The sequence below is a fragment of the Gymnoscopelus braueri genome (assembly GCF_963280865.1).
Source record: "Gymnoscopelus braueri genome assembly, chromosome: 1".
Lineage (NCBI taxonomy): Eukaryota > Metazoa > Chordata > Actinopteri > Myctophiformes > Myctophidae > Gymnoscopelus > Gymnoscopelus braueri.
Genome location: NC_137603.1, coordinates 39,850,532 through 39,869,910, shown reverse-complemented (window position 1 = coordinate 39,869,910; position 19,379 = coordinate 39,850,532). Strand labels below are relative to the sequence as shown.

Here is a 19,379-nt window from a genome sequence, read left to right as displayed (position 1 = left end):
GTACGGCACTGTCATGCAACCACTCAGGCGTTACAGATCTCTGCCTCAGGCCCTGAAATCACTGCTTTACCATGGTGTGTGTGTGTGTGTGTGTGTGTGTGTGTGTGTGTGTGTGTGTGTGTGTGTGTGTGTGTGTGTGTGTGTGTGTGTGTGTGTGTGTGTGTGTGTGTGTGTGTGTGTGTGTGTGTGTGTGTGTGTGTGTTGTGGTTGTCAAGAGCACAGGCCGGCGTCTGTGGTCTCTGCGTCTCCTGCCGCTGACAGGTCTCGCTGGAATCCCACTACTATGATTCTCCTCCACGCACAGGGCAACAACAGTTCTTTAACCGCAGTGATTGGGGGGGGGGGGGGTTTAATGTGAGCCATCACCACCAGTCTGTTTACCCGAGATTAGACATACAAGCTCAGTGCAATTTAGGGATGTTCCTCCATGTCTTTGCATCACGATCTCATCGTGTTCAGACAGTGCACCTTGTTTACAACGTGGATATCATTGACTGGCTGTGAAAGTTGAGTGCAGGCTTTTCTGGCCACATGGGGCCTGGAATAAAAGTTGGGGGAACAATGTGGAGGCAGGATCATCAATTCTCCAAGTCTCAGGTGAGAGCTCAGTCCCCCATGAAGACGTCCTGAGTGGAAGTGAACGGGAACAAATGGGCTCTGTCTTCAGGTGCAAAACACCAGAACGCTCCTGAACTGTTCTTCTCCACTTTGTCTTTGGGGGCATTGCCCGCTCACTCACCATCTCTCTCTCTCACACACACTGAAGTTGCCTACGTCATCTTCTAACTGTAACTATTATTGTGCATGAATGAATGTTTAGATTGTTCCTTAAATGTATTTAAATTCAGTTCAGTCCGTTAAAGGAGCTGTAAGTGATATATTTTGGTTAAAACCAAAACAAATATTTTTTTAAGAACGTAGAGCGCTATATTCTGATAGTAATCATTGCTATAGTGTTTGTTCAGTAACGGCTCCCTGTCTCCCCGTCTCTACAAAACTTTTTCAGGTGGGACACCAATTTCATCCAATCAGGAGAGAGATCCCATTTATCTGCTTAAATTTGATTTTGATCCAGTGTCTGCTCATTGTTTCACTTTCAATTTCACTTGTTTATCTTGTCTCCTGTATGAGTTCTCTCCCCAAATTGGATTAAATTGGTATCCAGACCTGAAAATGTAATTTCTGTTACTCTCCAGCTCTGTTACAAGAGCTGGAGAGACATGCAGGCACACAGAATAGCTATGATTACTATTTGTCCTGATGGTGACACAATTCAGCTTGGTGAACTTTGAATTGCACTTAATCTCCACTGCAGTAGACATTTAAAACAGCCTAGCTGATAGCCATGTTCCGCTGTTGCACTGCCCGGCTGCAATGCTGTTAGAAAATGGGGGCAGTCAACTGTTTCTCTTTCCATCCCTGGAGCCTTAAAGAACTAATTGGCTCTGATTCGTTGGCCTCCTGTCTGGGGAGTGATAGTTTCTGAGAGGAGGGGAGGTTATTGTTTACTTGCCATGACTATGTTCACATGCCTGGTACAGAGCTCAGGGACGTCAGTGTTCAATCGACAGCTCCTCAGGCCTCCAATTATACTCTAAGTTACCAACCGCTATCATCAGAGCTCCGCTGCCTAATGGCAGTGAGGCGCTTTTATTTGCATACAGTTGGATGTTGAGATACTGTGAGTGGAGCCTCCCACTATATATTTTCCCATTATTTTATGTTAAGTTTATCATTTATTTTGCTTTTTTATTCTAATGTATATTGTGCCTCTTTTTTTGTCGTTGCCTTTGCAATTTGTTTTTTTTTTGTCTGTCAAGCACTTGAAACTATTTTATTGCGATTAGCCCATTCAATCTGCTTACAGTAGTGAATACCTGATGCTGTTGAAGCTCATTATCAAAACTGTAAAATGCATGGTGACTGTTGTGATGTTAATTGTGCTTTTATAAGCCAGACATTACATTATAATTAATTTCCATTACAGTTGCTAAAGTGTGACCTGATCAAAGGGAGAAAAGCTTGCCTTAGCAATTGAGAATATTTATCTCTCACCAGCAATTATTGCTTTCTGAAATACTTCAAATTTCATCCTTACTTAAAAGCACTTTACAGTTGTTTTTGATAACCCACACATTTTTCTAAGGAAAAGTGTTTTGTATTGGGTGTTTGTCCTCACATAAAGTGGGGCCTTGAGGCATTTTCTGCCACCAGTTTGAGTGGGAGTTCAATAATGGCCTTTATGAGCAAATGAAACAGCCTCTTACCTTCCATTTATTTGCAGAGCAGGTGGACGTTGTAACTTAACCCTGCAGCTCAGGAGACTGTAAATAAATCTTGCCGTAGGTATAGTGCTGAAGTGTTTTCACACACTCATGAGTTTTAATTTTTGTGCGTGTGTACCTGTACTACTATCTTTGTGAGAACCAAATTTCCTCACAAGGACATTAGAAGATTCAAGGAAAATTACAGAAAGTGAGGTCCTCACATTTCAAGAGGCCATGGGATTAGACTTAGGTTACAGTTAAGGTTAGAGTTATGAATGGATGTAGTAAATGGAAATCAGTCGACAGTGTGTGTCTGACTGTGTGTGTGTGTGTGTGTGTGTGTGTGTGTGTGTGTGTGTGTGTGTGTGTGTGTGTGTGTGTGTGTGTGTGTGTGTGTGTGTGTGTGTGTGTGTGTGTGTGTGTGTGTGTGTACTGTGTTTGAATGTGTATACGTAGTTTGGTATGCATTGTTATGTGCTGTCAAATGCAGTACATGAAAAACCTTGTGTAGATCAAGAATGGGACAAGACAGTGATTGAGCTGAATCAGTTTGGAAGGGACAAAGATGCCCAGCAGACCACAGAAACCTTCGGTGTAAAAAGAAAAAGAAAGTACAGTAGAAGGCTGTTCTGGGAGGAATTATGTCTCCATCTGCCTGTCAGCACAGAGACCTGTGGGGGTCTCCTGTGTGTCAAAATGAGAGGCAAAGAAACGAGGGAGACAAGATAACGTAAGGTGAAAACCACAACTGCATTCTTGTTGGTTTCGAGTGCCACACATATCATATCTTTACCACACATGCATGAACACAGACACAGAGATAGCCTGACACTTTCTGTTGGATGTGGACGTTAGAGAACAGATGTTGCCGCACGCACACGCACACGCACACGCACACGCACACGCACACGCACACGCACACACACTGTTGCTCAGAACCAGCTATAACTACAGACTGCTGACCTCTGTTTGTTGGAGAGCATTATTTCCTTACGGCAAGAGGAATGAGAACAGCACAGTTCCCCCATCTCCCAAGTGCAAACAATAATCTCCTTTGGTCCCTTTGATCGTTAAGTGCCTTGGAATTGATATGCTTTGTCACTTGCTGAAATAAACACTGTTATTAAATTCACAAAGAGCTTTTAGAGGTCCCACAGCCATTGTTAGTGTCATGATGCATGCTGCTAGAGATTGAAAGCCATAGTCTTCCCAGCAGTGAGTAAAGTACATTTTGCCCTTTTGAGTTAGGTTGACCATTATTTTGAAAAACCCAAACCGCGACCCATAATCATTTAAATCCAGCAGAGCTACAATCTCTTTTCACTACTTTTGACAATATCCTAGGCTTTCTTATTTTATCAGAATTCTTATTTTCACCTGGTGTTTTCATCAGGATGGGGAATAATTATTTCAACAATTATGTGTACTCTTGTTATTGTTGTAGTTGTAGTTGTAGTTGTTGTTGTTGTGTTGTTATCGTTGTATGTTCTGTTTGTGTTTTAGTTTTTTTGTTTTGTCTGGTTGATATGGTTTGATGTCTGTAAAAATAATTGTAATTTGCGGACCCCCTTGAAAACGAGATGGTTCATCTCAAGGGGTTATTCCCAATAAAGAAGTTCAGACTTATCACACCTATAGTGACTGCACCGTTCAACAGAACAGAAGATGATAAACATTTGTTATTTACAAGTGTTATTATTTTAATTGCGGTGAAAACCGGGACATTTTAGTGTTTTACAGATATAGTTGCCAGGACCCTGGACACCCACCTTGAAACCGGGACAATCCGGGATGTCTGGTCCCAGCAGTGAGCAAAGTACATTTTGCTCTTTTGAGTTCTTGGTGGTGTTAGTGTCTACTGTTGTTGATCTAACCCACTCTGCACCATGACGGTCAAAGAACATTGGTGTCTATGACTATTGTGGAGAAAAGCCCCTGAGTCCTGCTCCATTGTGCCTGTAAGCTTCTAAGTACCGAGCTTCAATTTACGTAAACCTGCTTTTATTGCACCATCTGGGGAACTTGGCTTTCATCTTATTATGCTAATAGAAGAGACTTGGACTGTGACAATGAAAGGGGATTTACTTGTACATTTCATTTTACTGATGTTATCTGGAAATTGTAGTCAGAGTTTTGGGCAAGGGCATCACTATGAGGGGGGGTGGGGGAGGGTCTAATCCAGAGAGTGGGAAGAGGAGCGGAGCGTGATGCTTCATTTTGGGTGGACAGGGGGGGGTATAATCCTGAGAGCGGGAAGCTGAGCAGAGCGTGATGCTGCAGGTTTCATTTCAATTTGAAGTGACGTGATCCTTGTTAAAGATACAGTGATGGTGCATTACACAGCACTGTGTCATTTATAAACACACTAATTCACTGACTCGCTAAGAAACACACACACACACACACACACACACACACACACACACATGCACGCGCACACGCACAGACAGACAGACAGACAGACAGACAGACAGACAGACAGACAGACAGACAGACAGACAGACAGACAGACAGACAGACAGACAGACAGACAGACACTGTAGGGAAGAGGACATTTGTACCCACCCTGAACTTTTCATAATTATAACCCTAACTCTAAAAATCTTTTTAACCGTAATGACCCTTTTCCTCATGGGGACTTAAACAGTGTCTACAAGGTCGATTTTGTTTCACGCATGCACGCATGTGTGCGCACACACTCACTCACACACACACACACACACACACACACACACACACACACACACACACACACACACACACACACACACACACACACACACACACACACACACACACACACACACACACACACTGTAGGGAAGAAGACATTTATTTTTCTCTTTAGGACATTTTAATGAGATGTTCATGATTATCATTTGACTTTTTAACCTCAAATAAAACTCTTGTTGAAACCACAAATAATTCTTGTAAGTAAGAATCACAGTCCTTGTGGCCTCAGATTCTTTTCTGGTAAGAAATGGATGTGAATGCACATTTCTGTGGTGGACATTGTGGGTTTTATGTTTGAATGAAAATAATTGTATGACCTAAGTTGAAAGTTACACTTACATACATTTGTAAGATGAGAACTTGAGAAAATAAGTCTTGCCATTTCAGTTGTACAACACAAACATGACCTTTGCATAACAGGTGGCAAGGTGATGATTATCAAATCCTTTGGGCGGTGTGGACTTTCCTAGCATAAGCTGTTTCCGCAGAGTCAAACCGTAAAATTTAAAATTTGGTGGAAAGCTCTTATAAAATACAAATGTCTGCTGCTTGTTTTCAATGTTTTACACTTGCTTTGATTTTCGTTCCTTGTTTGAATTGTAGATGATTTTCTCTCCAATCACAACTACTGTACCACAGCAGTGTTGTAGAACCCGGATGATGTAAAGAAAAAGGGCACTACTGTGTTGTGGTTTGCAGCTGCCAGAAGTTTCCCCTTGCAGATATTCGAGATGCTGATAGTTACTCTCTGGTGGTGACCTTGGCCTGAAGCCATCCCGCAGGGATTTAGCAGAAGATAGGGAACTCGCCGTTCTGCCTCGCTGTGCCGTGCCTGAGAAGTATCCTTAGCCACACCTAATCTTTAAAAACATTCTCTCCAGGTATAATTTGCACATGGCGTGCTGAGTGAGGGTCAACTTTGCTGCAACTAGCCATGACCAAAACACAGAGGTCAAAGCCCAAAAGAGCACAGATCTGTCAATGGAGTGGCCTGAGATTGACATTGACGGAGACCCCTGTTGGCAGTGGTAAGCACTGTCATGACCTGCTGAAGAGAGATATTTAGATAATCTGTCCATAAACAGACTAAACGCCCTGCTGCTTCCCAGGCTAATGTTTCATAACCACTGTCATCTCATGTGATCTATTATAGGCTATGTTGGCTTGCTAATTGTCAGTGTTCTCATTTTGATTTCGATAGATCTGTCTTAAAGGGACAATCAAACTTTTTATGTGTATTTGAGTTAATTGCCACTAGTCTATTGAAACAACAATGTTTATAATACCATCCATATTGACGGTGAATTTTTGACGCCTTTCTGGGGCAACCCGATACCCAAGTGGTTAGGGCGCAAAGTACCACATGGGTTATAATGCCGAGTCCCCAGTTCGAGTCCCGGCTGGACTTGCAATTTTCTGCATGTCCATCTCCTATACTCTCTCTCCATGATTCCTGTCTCTCTACACTGTCCTGATCCCACGTCTCACCAATAGTACAAAATACTCTCTTAAGTGGGCGTGGTCACTCCATGTGCAGGTCAGATCTCTGCCGTCTATGATCGTTGTTGTTGTTAGAGCTCACAAGAATGTGTTGACTTCTTGTTTCCTAAACCCATGTGATGTGATACACTCGTTCACTACTCCCTATACTGCCTAAACAAGTGCCTATATAGGGAGTTCTATGTAGGGGACTATCTAGTGAACTCATCTGTAAGAAAGAATACGCTTTATTGTGTGCCAGATAAACGTCAGCATTTTTATTTAAGCACAATAGTTGATGGCATGTAGCATTTCCAATAGTGACCATCTGTTTTACACTTTTCAGGATGCAGTGTGGGATGTGACGAGTCCTCTATAGAGGATAAAATAAGTATCACTATACATTTGGACAGCACTACAAAATTGCGCTATATTGTATATTGCAATATATAGGGTGTCTCCCATGCGGGAGGATACACTAAAGCCAAACATCTTAACCACTAGCCTAAAGGGGCATTCCCCCTTGGCTGGGGGAGATTTTAGGCTTTTGGTCTTTTGGCAGAGGCTCTGAGAAACTCTGTAACACACGTTTACTTTCATTTGGAAACATGGAAGCACACTATGATCAAGCTGCATGGTCACTACTACATTACAGGATACAATTCGTTTGAGAATATCTGCTGTTCAATTTAATTGATTAATTCATTAACTAACTAATTATTAATTAATTAATAAATACCTGGAAAACGATAAAACTGTCAGGATCTGTCTACTACATTATTATGTTGTATTGTTCCTGTTTTCCTTGTACCTTTATTGTGTACTATTGTTCCTAGTGTTTCCTGTCTGCCCTAGTGTTTGCTACCTGTCTTGTCTTACCTCCCTGTGATTACTCCTTTCTCCACCTGTGTCCTGTTAGTCTCCCAGCCAATCCCTTTGTAGATTGTCTTTGAGTTCACCTGTGTCTTGTTAGTCCTGTGTCTATTTAAAAACTGTGTTTGTGCCTTTGCTTTCACCAGGTTATTAGTTATTGTCATCTGTGAGTATGTCTGTCCAGTTCTGTCTACATGTCATTAGTTTAGTGTTTCCCAGTATAGTTTAGTTTCCCAGTTTGTCTTTGTGTTTCCAGTTCATTATTCTTAATAAATATCCTTTAATTAGACTGCTCTGCCTTGTCGCTTCTGCGCTTGGGTCCAACAATCTTGTCTCACTCCGTGACAATAAACCTGGTGGTTGTGTGCTAAATTAGAATGCAATGGTTAGTGCCTCTAGGATTTTGTGATTGTAAGAATGAACACTAATGCAAGCAATTACCTTCCTGCAATAATTTATACCTTTGTAATTTTCCCAATATACTTCCTCTGCAATGTGTCCACATAAATTGGTCAAATTGTGTGTGTGTACTGTATGTGCGTGTGTGTGTGTGATTGTGTGATCCATGCTGCTGGATTCTCATATATCAAAGCAGGAACAAATGACTACTTCAGGTGTATTTGTATTCATGATGAGAAGAGTAGTACAAATGTGGATGAAGGAGCACTCTTAGAGCAATAATTGAGGAAAAAGAAAATGATAGATTACCTATTAAACCCCATGGGAAATTATTTCTTCACTCAATTTTAAACATTGGACCAAAATACAGAAATGCACTCAAAGACATGGCAGTGTGGAGTGACATGTGGTGGTGGAGTCCGGGAGCAGATAGAGGTTTGATGCCTTGCTCAAAGCCACCTCAGCAGTGCCCAGCCCCAGGAAGTGAACTGGCACCTCTCCAACTACCAGTCCACACTGTGGTCTATTCTGAACTTGAACTGGCCATCCTTCAGTTCCCAAGCTAAGTCCCTACAGACTGAGCTATTGCCCGGCCCGCGCTTCAATTGCTCTGCTTTCTGTTGCGTGTACAGTGTATTTGTATAGACAATGAGATTTCTATTCTATTTATTCATTTATCATAAACGACATTAATATGTGGTCTTGAAACAAGCACAAATCCTCCTTGATGTGATTTATTGGTATGGGAATGATTGAGCACTCAACATGGTGGCAGAATAGACACAGAGAGAAATGAACAATAGAATTTGCAGTCCAGTTTTTTCACGCAAACCCCCCGATGTGGCTGTCCAAAAAAGGTCATCCTTCCTAACAGCTGTTATAAGGGTTGTAGTTTTAACATTCACAGATTTTACTCCATTGACGACACTGGGGACTGGGGTAAACGCTTAAGCGCATTTCTGATGTTTCAGGGATAGAAGACTCTGGCTGCTAATGAAACATTAGCCGTACAACAGATAATCTTTAAAGTTGTGACAGTGTCCCTTTAAATGCATCATAATAGATTCCCAGTGTTCAATTTGTGTAATCCGAAGATAGCACATTGTGGTTTTATGCATAAGAAGCTGACAAACATATCCATTTAACTACAATCAGGGATCGGTTTGCCTTGTACTAATCATGCCGGGAAATAAACACATGAACTTGATGCAGTGGTGCAATGCCAGTAAAATGTTAAGTGTTAATTTAAAGGATCATACCAGTGGTCTGGCATGTTTAGCTTATTGACAGCGACACATACTTGACATTACTGCTGACCAATTTCCAGAACATACAGTGGTTTGTTTTGTCTTCATGAAAGCCTTTTTTCCCCCAATTCAGGTAACCTACTTACTTGAAATAGGTAATCCAACACACAAAATGTTATTGTGCAGTGCTTTTTGTGGATTGATTTGAAAAGTCTAGCCAGCGAATAGTCGTTGGAGAAAGGATTTACTGATACGTAACTAAATGTAATTTGATTTAATTCAAACGTGTTAACTGTGGCGTTTTGCTGAACTAACATTTGGTGGTTTTACATAAACCATAATGGCTCTCCATTGTAATGCTTGCCAGAACTGTCAGTAGCTGAATCCGGTTTTGGTGCTAAAGCATAATTATTACTTCACAAAAGCATACTTTTTGAGAATAAACGAACACACCTTGCAGCTACACTACAATTGCAAATGGTAGATGTAAAACCTTAAGTTTGGTAGCATTTGATTTGAATGACATTTGACAAATATCTGGACCTGAGTAGTAGAGGGAAAGGGAAGATGCCATATGGCAGAAAGTCCATGAACTCTTTACGTGCTTGCCATATCTTAGTTCCTATTTAACAACAAATATCTTTGAGAAAAGAAACCCAAGTCCTCTTCAGGTTCACATGCCCATGATGTGGCATAGCTCCACTCTCACTGTATTCACACAAGACAAAGAGCAGAAGAGAGGGCTGATAGATTGGCTTTTAAAGGCGCACAGCCAGTCAGCACTATTAGATACAGATCAGGCACATATCCTTCTTATTCCAATCCGCACCAGACTTGCCACAACTGTTCAGGGTTCTGGCAAGAGAATAGTCACATCAGGGGCCACATTGTACAGCCCAGCTCACTGTGTTAGGGACCCCTGAGTGCCAGATGTTGTACATCCCAGCGTACTGTTGGCAGGGGCCCCCAGGGGTCACATGTTGTCAAGGCACACAGCTGCTCCGATGTGTGCACCGAACTTGTCAAAAACACTGTTCAGTGTAACTCAGTGACCATTGCTCTGATAAGCATACGCACAATATAGGACTAGATTTGAAGGCTGCATAGCGGCCTGAAATTTGAAGACTACATAGGCCTGAAAATCTAGAATCTATACATCTCACAAACACATATCTGGAATTGTATCTGGCCTTCACATTATCTCGAGAACCGCCCAACCAATTGCCTTCATGAGTGTGTGTGTGTGTGTGTGTGTGTGTGTGTGTGTGTGTGTGTGTGTGTGTGTGTGTGTGTGTGTGTGTGTGTGTGTGTGTGTGTGTGTGTGTGTGTGTGTATGTATGTATGTATGTATGTATGTATGTATGTATATGACTGTCCAATGCATATCTCCAGAACCGTTCTCCGATCACACTTGGTGGTGTATTGCTGAGTGAGGACCCAAGGAAGTGCAGTGTTGAGTGGGAAGTCGATCTAGTGAGCAGTAATTCAGAACCGGCCTGCTCCGAATGGGCGCGCGTTCCTAATGGCACCCTTTGCCTTTAATGGGCACTGCAATACACTCAATACCACCCTGCACCCAGCCTGCTCCCAACACCGCCTAGTCAAAAGTACTTCCCACGGCTATGGTGGTTAGTTCATACTGTATGCCTGATTGTCCAGGGAAATAATCTATTTAGCAGCCTAGCTCTAGCAGCATCTAAAACAGTCCTTATGGACCTTTCCAGGTGTTATTTTCTCCAAACATGTATGGCGATAATTGCGCTCATCGGATTCACACCACTTAAACCTATATAATTTGTTGACCGGAGTTCCCCAGGGCTCTATACTTGGCTTTTTCCCCTCTATACCAGAGGTTCTCAAGCTATGGGCCGGGACCTCAAGTGCAGGGCCGAGGAAAGGTGAATGTGGGGTCACACATCGACACCTGAAAAAGTTTGTTTGTTTTTCCCCTTAAGTTTGTTTTATTTGTTTTTAAAAAGCATAGCCTGTGTGAATGGATTTTCTTTGTTTTTGTTTTTATTCGTGCTCTGGCAACAGATATAGGCTATATTTAATTTACAAATGTGTACAGAAATACCTAGCTTTTAAACTACATCAATAAGACACAATATCAGAAGGACACACAGCATTGTAAATGCATTTTCTATTAAATATTCATATTCAAGGTTACAACAAATGCTTTATGTTTATGCTTGATATTTTATTTTATTCTATTTCAACTTTGAATTGCACTGTAAATCAAGTGTGGGGTTGCCAAAACATTTCCCCCGTACAAATTGTGTCCAGGTATGACACATTGCACAACGGGTCACCAGGCATTAGGCAACATGTTGTTGTGAGCTTGTAGATCGGCTCTTTTCACAATTTTATTTAAAACATATTTTAAATTATAAAAAAGCGACAGTGTTGGACATATCCCTCTATTTTGGACTGACTAGCCCGTAACATAATGAGTGTTAAAAACACCTGAAATGTAGGCCCTACTCATTCTATTGCACTGTACTGCCCAAGATGACCTGCTTGTTCTAAAACAAAAACAAAAATACATTTAAAAAGTAAAGAATAAATAAAAAAGGTTTCCACCCGACAGCAAAGATATCAGAGATTAGGAGAGTCATCCCCCAGAATTGTCTATTTATCTATTATGTACAACACCAATGTTTAACATTTCTGTGATCTGATGACTAGATGAATGCTGTGTGTAGTTTCCTGAACCAGCTTAGCAAATACGCTGTATAGATAGTAGTTGTTGTATCCTTTGTGAAAATCATTACAAAAATCTGCTTTGGATTTGAGATGTTTGATGTGGCAAGTAAACAAACTGGGGGTATTGGAATTTCTGAGAGAGCTGAAATGATGTGGAGAAATACAATGTGCATTGTTAAATGTTCCTGTGCAGAGGTTTTGTTCTAAACCTTGTAATATTGGATTCAGGCGTACAGGCAAGTCATTTTACGTTGTGTACTAAACTCATAAAATATTCTAGTTATGCTGAGAAAAAATAACTTTGCCTTATCTATTCCAAATATTAAACAGATGGGCTTGAGCAATTGGTACTTTTTCTGGTCCATTTCTCGTGTAGTCAAGCTCGTCTTTCAAACCAGTCCCAGACGACTTTTCTACAGCCTGTCAATTTTGAACACATTAGAATATCTTTAATGGGCTTCTTCGTTCAGGCAATGATAAATCCAACCCTGTCCTCTCTCCATATGGTTATTACTGATTGTGTTGAAATGTGCATACAGAGTCGATCCTCCTCTCTCACTCTCTCGCTCTCTCCCTCTCTCCCTCTCTCCCTCTCTCTCTCAGGTGTGTTTAAAGTGTGTCAGCTGTCTAAAGATGCACGCTTCTCCTGTCTCACGAGTATGCATGCCTTTCTGTGGCAATTGGCTGAGAGTCACAATTGATAGTGGCGCAGGGAAATTTGCAGTACTTCTCTCCTATGATAAATAGGATAATTAAGAAACAAGAATGCTTGTGTGTTCTTCAGTTGCAAGTACCGTATATTGCTATTCTGTTTATACGGGCTGGGGGGTGGGGTGTGTGTGTGTGTGTATGTGTGTGTGGGGGGGGGGGTCTGTAGGACTGCCAATAAATTGTGTGATAATAGTATTCTCTACTGTCTGCCTATACATTTTTTAAGATGTAAGCATTAAGCATTTGTCTACAACTTTATGCAGTACTCATACACTGTCTGAGAAGAAATACAATTACATAGAATTTAAATTTAATGCTTATGCCTTGTTGCACATTCTATCACTAAGCTACCCATATCTGCCGCCCATACTGCTGTTAAATGTTTTTTTTTTTACTATCTTATCCAATATTATTGTTGTTTTTGTTGTTGTGTTGCTTATGATGATGCTGAAACCAGTGGTACTTGTTGAGGTGATGGTGAAACCAGTGGTGCATGTTGAGGTGATGGTTAAACCAGGGGTACATGATAAGGTGATGGTGAAACCAGCCAAACCAGGGGTACATGATAAGGTGATGGTGAAACCAGTTCATTGTTTACCCTGCGGCAGAAATTCAGTGTCACCTTCACCCAGCTGCTCAGGTGGTTATGGTGAAGGGGAAGGCTTTTAGGGGTCAAGTCAAGTGTCTTGCTCAGGGACATAGACTGGGGTCGGGAGGCAAACCGGCGACCTTCTGCTTACCAGACAGCCTCTATACCCACTAAGCTACTGCTTATACAGTATATTGTTTTAATGTGTTTATAATTATGATAATAATAATTCAGTTTTGCAGATTTACAATAGCCTAAATAATAAACAAATTAGGACCATGCTCATATAATAAAAAGAAAAAGAAAAGAAAAGAAAAGAAGAGGAAGAGCTAGGCTTTTTAACTTAAACCATAATTGATTTATTGTTACATAGTTTCAGAGCATTTCTTGCTTTTCCTTTATTTAAGAGCTTTGAAAAAAAAAGTGTTTATGATGGAAGGATATGATCTTAAGGAAATTAGAATCCCTAACAAAACAATCAGAAATATTTGAGTAGCCTACATCTTGCAGTCCAACAGAAATTCGAGGCAATCAATTTATTAATCTATTAATTTAGCCGAAATCTCTTATTTGGGGTGGATACCTTGATTTACCTTGTCCTTCTCAAATAAAGGTAGCCCCAGCAGACGAAATGAATTAATATTTTTTAAGCATGACAATGTATGCAGTGGTGTAAAGTAACTAAGCACATTTACTTAAGTACAATTTTGAGGTATTTTTTACTTTACTGTAAAATTTCCAATTTTCAGTACTTTTACGATCGATCTACTCCACTACATCTCAGAGACAAACATTATACTTTCACTTTTTTTTGTTACTAGTTACTTTGAAGATTTTGATTATTATCACAAAACATACATAAACCACTTCAACCCTTTATTATCTGCAACACATTGTGAGCTTGTAGATCTGCTATTTTCATGCAACGCATTGTGAGCTTGTAGATCTGCTATTTTCAAAAGATTTGAATACATTTTACAAATACATTTGAAAACTTCTGAAATGGGACATTCTACATAATGAGTACTTTTTACTTTTGGTACTTTAAGCACATTTTGATACTAATACTTTTGTACTTTTACTCAAGTAAATTTAGAATTCCGGACTTTAAATTGTAACAGAGTATTTGTACATGATGGTGTTGATAGTAAAACAATGTAGTACTTTTTCCACCACTGAGTATGATTGTCTTCATAAAAAAAAGGAAATAAAACAAAAACGTAACGTCATCACTGCAGCACACCAGCAGCTGTAATCTCAACAGGATATCCGGGTCTCCCGGAAATCCTTGATTCGGCTGCAGTGTTGAGAGATATGGCCGCTTACATTGCATTAGCATCAAAACCCAACGTATAGCGAGATATGGTTGAAATAAGCCGAGGAATTCCACCGAGAGACTGCTCGTTTGCCGTTACATTTCGTTTCGTGTAATATTCCCGTCAACTTGAGCGTCGCGCGTTTATTTGGAGAAAATATCCCAACATTTATAGATGCAGTGTGTGAGTGCAGTTGCTAGTAGCCACTTGCCAGCTAGCGTGCTAAGCTAGCCGCTAGACCGAGCCTCAGCCACCTGTCAGCCCAGCTCCAACCTCCAGAGGACCGCCACAAGTTTACCTACCAGGCACTAAATACAAATAGCACCAGGAGGAAGTCGATATTTATCTATTTATTGATCGGGCTTTTCGTTAAAGAAGAAACACATCTTATCGGGGGGTAACTCCCGAGCCTTAAATGCCAGAACAAGGCCCCAGGATGAACGGTTTCTCTCTTGGCGAGCTGTGCTGGCTGTTCTGCTGCCCGCCCTGTCCCAGCCGCATCGCGGCCAAGCTGGCCTTCCTCCCCCCGGAGCCCACCTACTCCGTGCACACGGACGCCGCCGGGGCCACCAGCCTGCACCTGACCGAGCGGGCGGACTGGCAGTACTCGCAGCGGGAGCTGGACGCCGTGGAGGTGTTCAACACGAGGAGCAGCCGGGGCAACCGGGTCGGCTGCATGTTCGTGCGCTGCGCGCCGAACAGCCGGTACACGCTGCTCTTCTCCCACGGCAACGCCGTGGACCTGGGACAGATGTGCAGCTTCTACATAGGCCTGGGCTCCAGGATCAACTGCAACGTGTTCTCCTACGACTACTCGGGCTACGGGGTGAGCAGCGGGAAGCCATCCGAGAAGAACCTGTATGCGGACATCGAGGCGGCTTGGCAGGTGCTGAGGAACAAGTGAGTTGTTGTTGGGAGTGGACCGTGACTTAACCCCAGCATCCGTGTCGTGGGGAAAGCTTTCGCAGAAAATAGCTGATCGACAAGCTTGTCGATCAGCTGTTTCCGGCGAAAGCCTTCCTCACAATAACAGAAAACCGAAAATACACTAGCATAGAGCCCTGAGGGACTCCGCTATGGGGTTTAAGTTGTGCATTTGATTAGTTGACTGTCAGTCACTGTTCAATTACACCGGCTTCCCCTTAAGCCAGTGCATTCTAACAAGGATAGAACGTGATAAGGATACTTTTAGCTATTTGCTGTTCAGTCAGCACAGCAGGCTAACACTGGCCATGATAAAGATGACTTCACACCACCATCACTATGAGTTCGGTTACCATGGCAACTGGCCTACACAGCCGAGTTGCGCTGACTCCAATCTCCAATATATCGCTGCAATTCTCTAGCAATAGGCTATGTTCTAGCGTTGGTGGTGTTTTTGATTGATTGAATATTTTATTAAACAGAGATGCAAACAGCATGAGTACAGTCATGCACTTAGTCTAAAACGATCACACTAAAAAGTCCAATGGACTTGTTTCCATTGAGGTCCTAAAAAGGTATGATGATCCATTACTATTTTAAACATTGGGCAGGGAAGTAAGAGTTTTGCATGTACACCCCATGCACAGTACGTTCATAGAACACTAAATGCATTTTCGTGTAGCAGTTTATCTCGAAAGCATAGTAATATTTTGTGACATTCAGTGTATTCACCCAATTAATTACTGCTCTTGTCATCATATCATATCCATTTGAAAGATATGGCTGGAAACATGTATTTAGTATCGAGTTTCACACAGACTTAATTGTTTTTTCTTAAAAATAAAAATCTGCACACAGACAGCAGCACAAAACATGTAAACTTCTTCACTGAGCACATAACTATGCAGTCCATAAATTGACAGGTGCATTGCAGTTGGTGCGTTGCGGTTATTTATTAATTAGTAATTACACATTTTCAAGTGAACGTTACTATACCAAGTGCTGACCCCAAGTCACAGCAGTTAATTAATGGTTGAGTACAGAGCGCCACAAATCTTAATGCCACCGAGATGTACCGGTCCAAGAATAATGCTTTTGAGTGTTCTATGACTGTATATGGAATACATGCGATGTATGGAAGTCATTCTAGGGCTAGGCCAGCGTGCCAATGAGTTTGTGATGAAAAGTTAACACTTTAGCTTCCTGTCATTGTCACACACAAACTCCAAATAGAGGGAGCCATGTTGTATTTTTGGCCTGTTGAAAACTGTATCAGCTCAAATTGTCTACTTGACAGCAATTAGTTGGTAAGTAGGCGGATGTAAAATCATCCTGGCTAATTAACTGCATGCTGCTGGTGGCACTTTTCCATATGTGTTATTTAGGCTAGTTGATGGACACCCAAGCCTGTTATCTTTGAATAATTAGTATAGAATATGGATCAACATTTTGTTTGCTGTGGTATATTAATAAGCTTTGCACTGGCAGCAGGGAAACATTAAGTTAATAACAACTCTAATGAAAGATTACTTTATCAAGCATTCTCAGCTAGGTTTGTTTGCATATTATTGATGGAAAGTAACCCCAACTAATAGCAGAGTTGTTTTTATTTTTTAGTATTTGGACTGGCCGCTGTAGTTGGGCGTTTTCTTCATGGTGAAATTGTTAGGTTGCCTATACTAAATCATTTAAATTGCAAGTAGTTGTTTGGCAATATGGAGTTCCACTTTTATAGTAGGAGGTTTGAGTGTCTCGGGCAGCAGCCACTATCAGCTGCCTTAAGTGCTCATCAGAGAGAGCTTGGGGGGACTGCAGCTGTATCCAGGTATTGGCACTTTGAGATTTTTGACAAATAGTAAGTGCTTTACAAATAAAACGTATTATTATTATTAGTTGTAGTATTGTACAAACTAAGACTCAGGCCGTGGCCACAGTTTGGAGAATCCGAACCATAGACTGTAAAACCGGAACCCCATTGGTTTCTACAGACCCGTTGTGAAGCCACTGCTTCAGCGAATTCAAATCCGCCATCTTTGAACTTCCGGTCCCGAAAAGAAACCGGAAACGACTGCTATTGGCTGCAACTGCAGCGAGGGTGGGTCTTCACTCGGTAGAACCAATAGAAGCCCTGGAAACATACCCTACTTTATCATTCATTTTTAAATAAATGGACCATAATTTACTAAACGTATATCCTGATAATAAAAAAAATACTTTAAACTAGCGATAAAGTGTTTATGAAAATGTTTACTAAGGTAATAAAATCAAATGTAAAGCCCGGCCAAAACCTTGTTCACTTGTATTGAGAGTAAATCTCTCAATATGAATAGGGACATCTGCTGGGCCATTAATGGGAACTGCATGCTGATAATGACTTCCTCAAATCCAGCAGAGCTTGCTTGCCGCTTGATCCGAATACGTGCATTTTTGAAGCTGGCCGTTTCTGGAGAACCGCTCATAAACATGGATGCAACAGGGAGAGACCAGCCTAACATCATGTACTCGCACAAATGCGATCACGTGAAACTTGAACACTTGGTTACAGTCTGGACCCCTGCTGACAGAGAGGTTCAGAAAAGGCAGACAGAGACTGCCCGCAAATGATAGGAGAAATTGAGAAACTAAAAACATTGTATCAATTCATCACAATTGGTAATTTGCCCGACTGGGGAGGTATAGACAGGTTACATTTGTTTGACTTCTGAGGAAGCCGGTGGTTTTCATTTCAGTACAAAGCCTGCTTGAGATAGGAAATCCAACACAATTGCTTTGTTACATTATAAGCCTAAAATGTGGCGTTAGTTTTAAATGATAAGTTTGCCATAGTTTTTCTGCTAATTATATGTAGCAGTGAGTGTACTTTCTTTCCACTCATACTCTGAGGAAGACTCGGTGTGGTTGAAACCAGTCAGTGTTTCATGGCATTCTTTTTATTTTGATATGCCCTAGTTATCAGTAAAGGCTTTTATCTACTTTCATCTACTTTCCTCCTCTGTGCATCTGGTGTCTGAAGTAAGCCATGGCTCCCTTTCTTCTTTGAGGCAGTTGTTTGAAGGAAACTTAAAGCAACTAAGTAAACAAAGGGAAGGCGTAATGACTAATTAGGGTCTAACTATGTTTTTCATTAGTAATGCCAAACAGAATGCAGTCCTGCTAAAATTGTATTAACACTTAAGGCTGTATTTTGGAGGCTGAAACAAATTGCTGATCTCATGTAAGCAGAATGTACCACAGTCAATGCTGAGTATTGAGTAATTCAGCAATATGGATCCTTTGATAGTAATATATGGCAGGGGTTTTCAACAGGTGGTCCGTGAACCACTGGTGGTCCGTGAAGGTATTGCATGTGGTCCCTGACCTTGCATTTAGTAATGTAGAAAGTGAAAGTGAATTCTTCTTCCACGGAACATTGCACTAAATGATCTGGTGACCTATGATGATATCAATGTTGTCAGATACTGGGAAGTCGGAGGTCAAGATATTCCACAGAAAATCTCAAGAAGGGGAAGTGTACGGGAGCCGTAATTACATTATGAGCCTTGGACGCCATCCCATAATTCCCCTACATTATGCCATGGACCATTATTAGTCTGTGGACTATTAGTCTGGGAGGCTTCGGCTCAAAGCCTGGACAGCAGGGGCGCGGCCACTGCTTTCTGATTCAAATCAACAGCCAATGAAGAAAAGGGGGCGGAATCCACATGCAGTGGGTGTTGCATGTAAATAGGAGCGACGGGAAGCATTTTCCCCTTGAGAAATTGCGGCCGCCATTGTTGTGTACTGCTGTTTGCCTCTCGTCTGACTTTTTAGACTCTCAGACCGGTAAGAGGCGTGTCCGCTCAGATTCTGAGCGTAAGTTACATCCCGCCCACGAATACCAGGGCTTTGGCCCAGAAGTTCTTCGCCCCTCCCGTTTGTATGCGAGGCGAAAAACTTCTGGGAACTCAGATTAGTGGACTATTGGTTGAGATGGGATGCATAGCAAGTGTTACAAAGCACTAGTCCACATCCCAACCCAACACAAGTGGTCCCCAGGTTGATTCATAGTCAGGGTGGTGGTCCCTGGTTCACAATAAGTTGAAAACCCCTGATATATGGTATAATGTATAGCAAAATCTGTGGAATGCAACTGTGT

The 19,379-nt window shown here is 41.6% G+C and overlaps 1 protein-coding gene across 1 annotated transcript in view; it reads left to right on the top strand.

Annotated features, from left to right (window-relative positions):
• The first annotated feature begins 14,312 nt into the window (after positions 1–14,312).
• abhd17c (abhydrolase domain containing 17C, depalmitoylase) overlaps positions 14,313–19,379 on the top strand; it is a 38,082-nt gene continuing 33,015 nt past the window's right edge. The window contains exon 1 of the mRNA XM_080436239.1: positions 14,313–15,220. Coding sequence (XP_080292365.1) covers positions 14,736–15,220 — 485 coding nt within the window. The 5' untranslated portion in view covers positions 14,313–14,735. The remainder of the gene's footprint in view (positions 15,221–19,379) is intronic.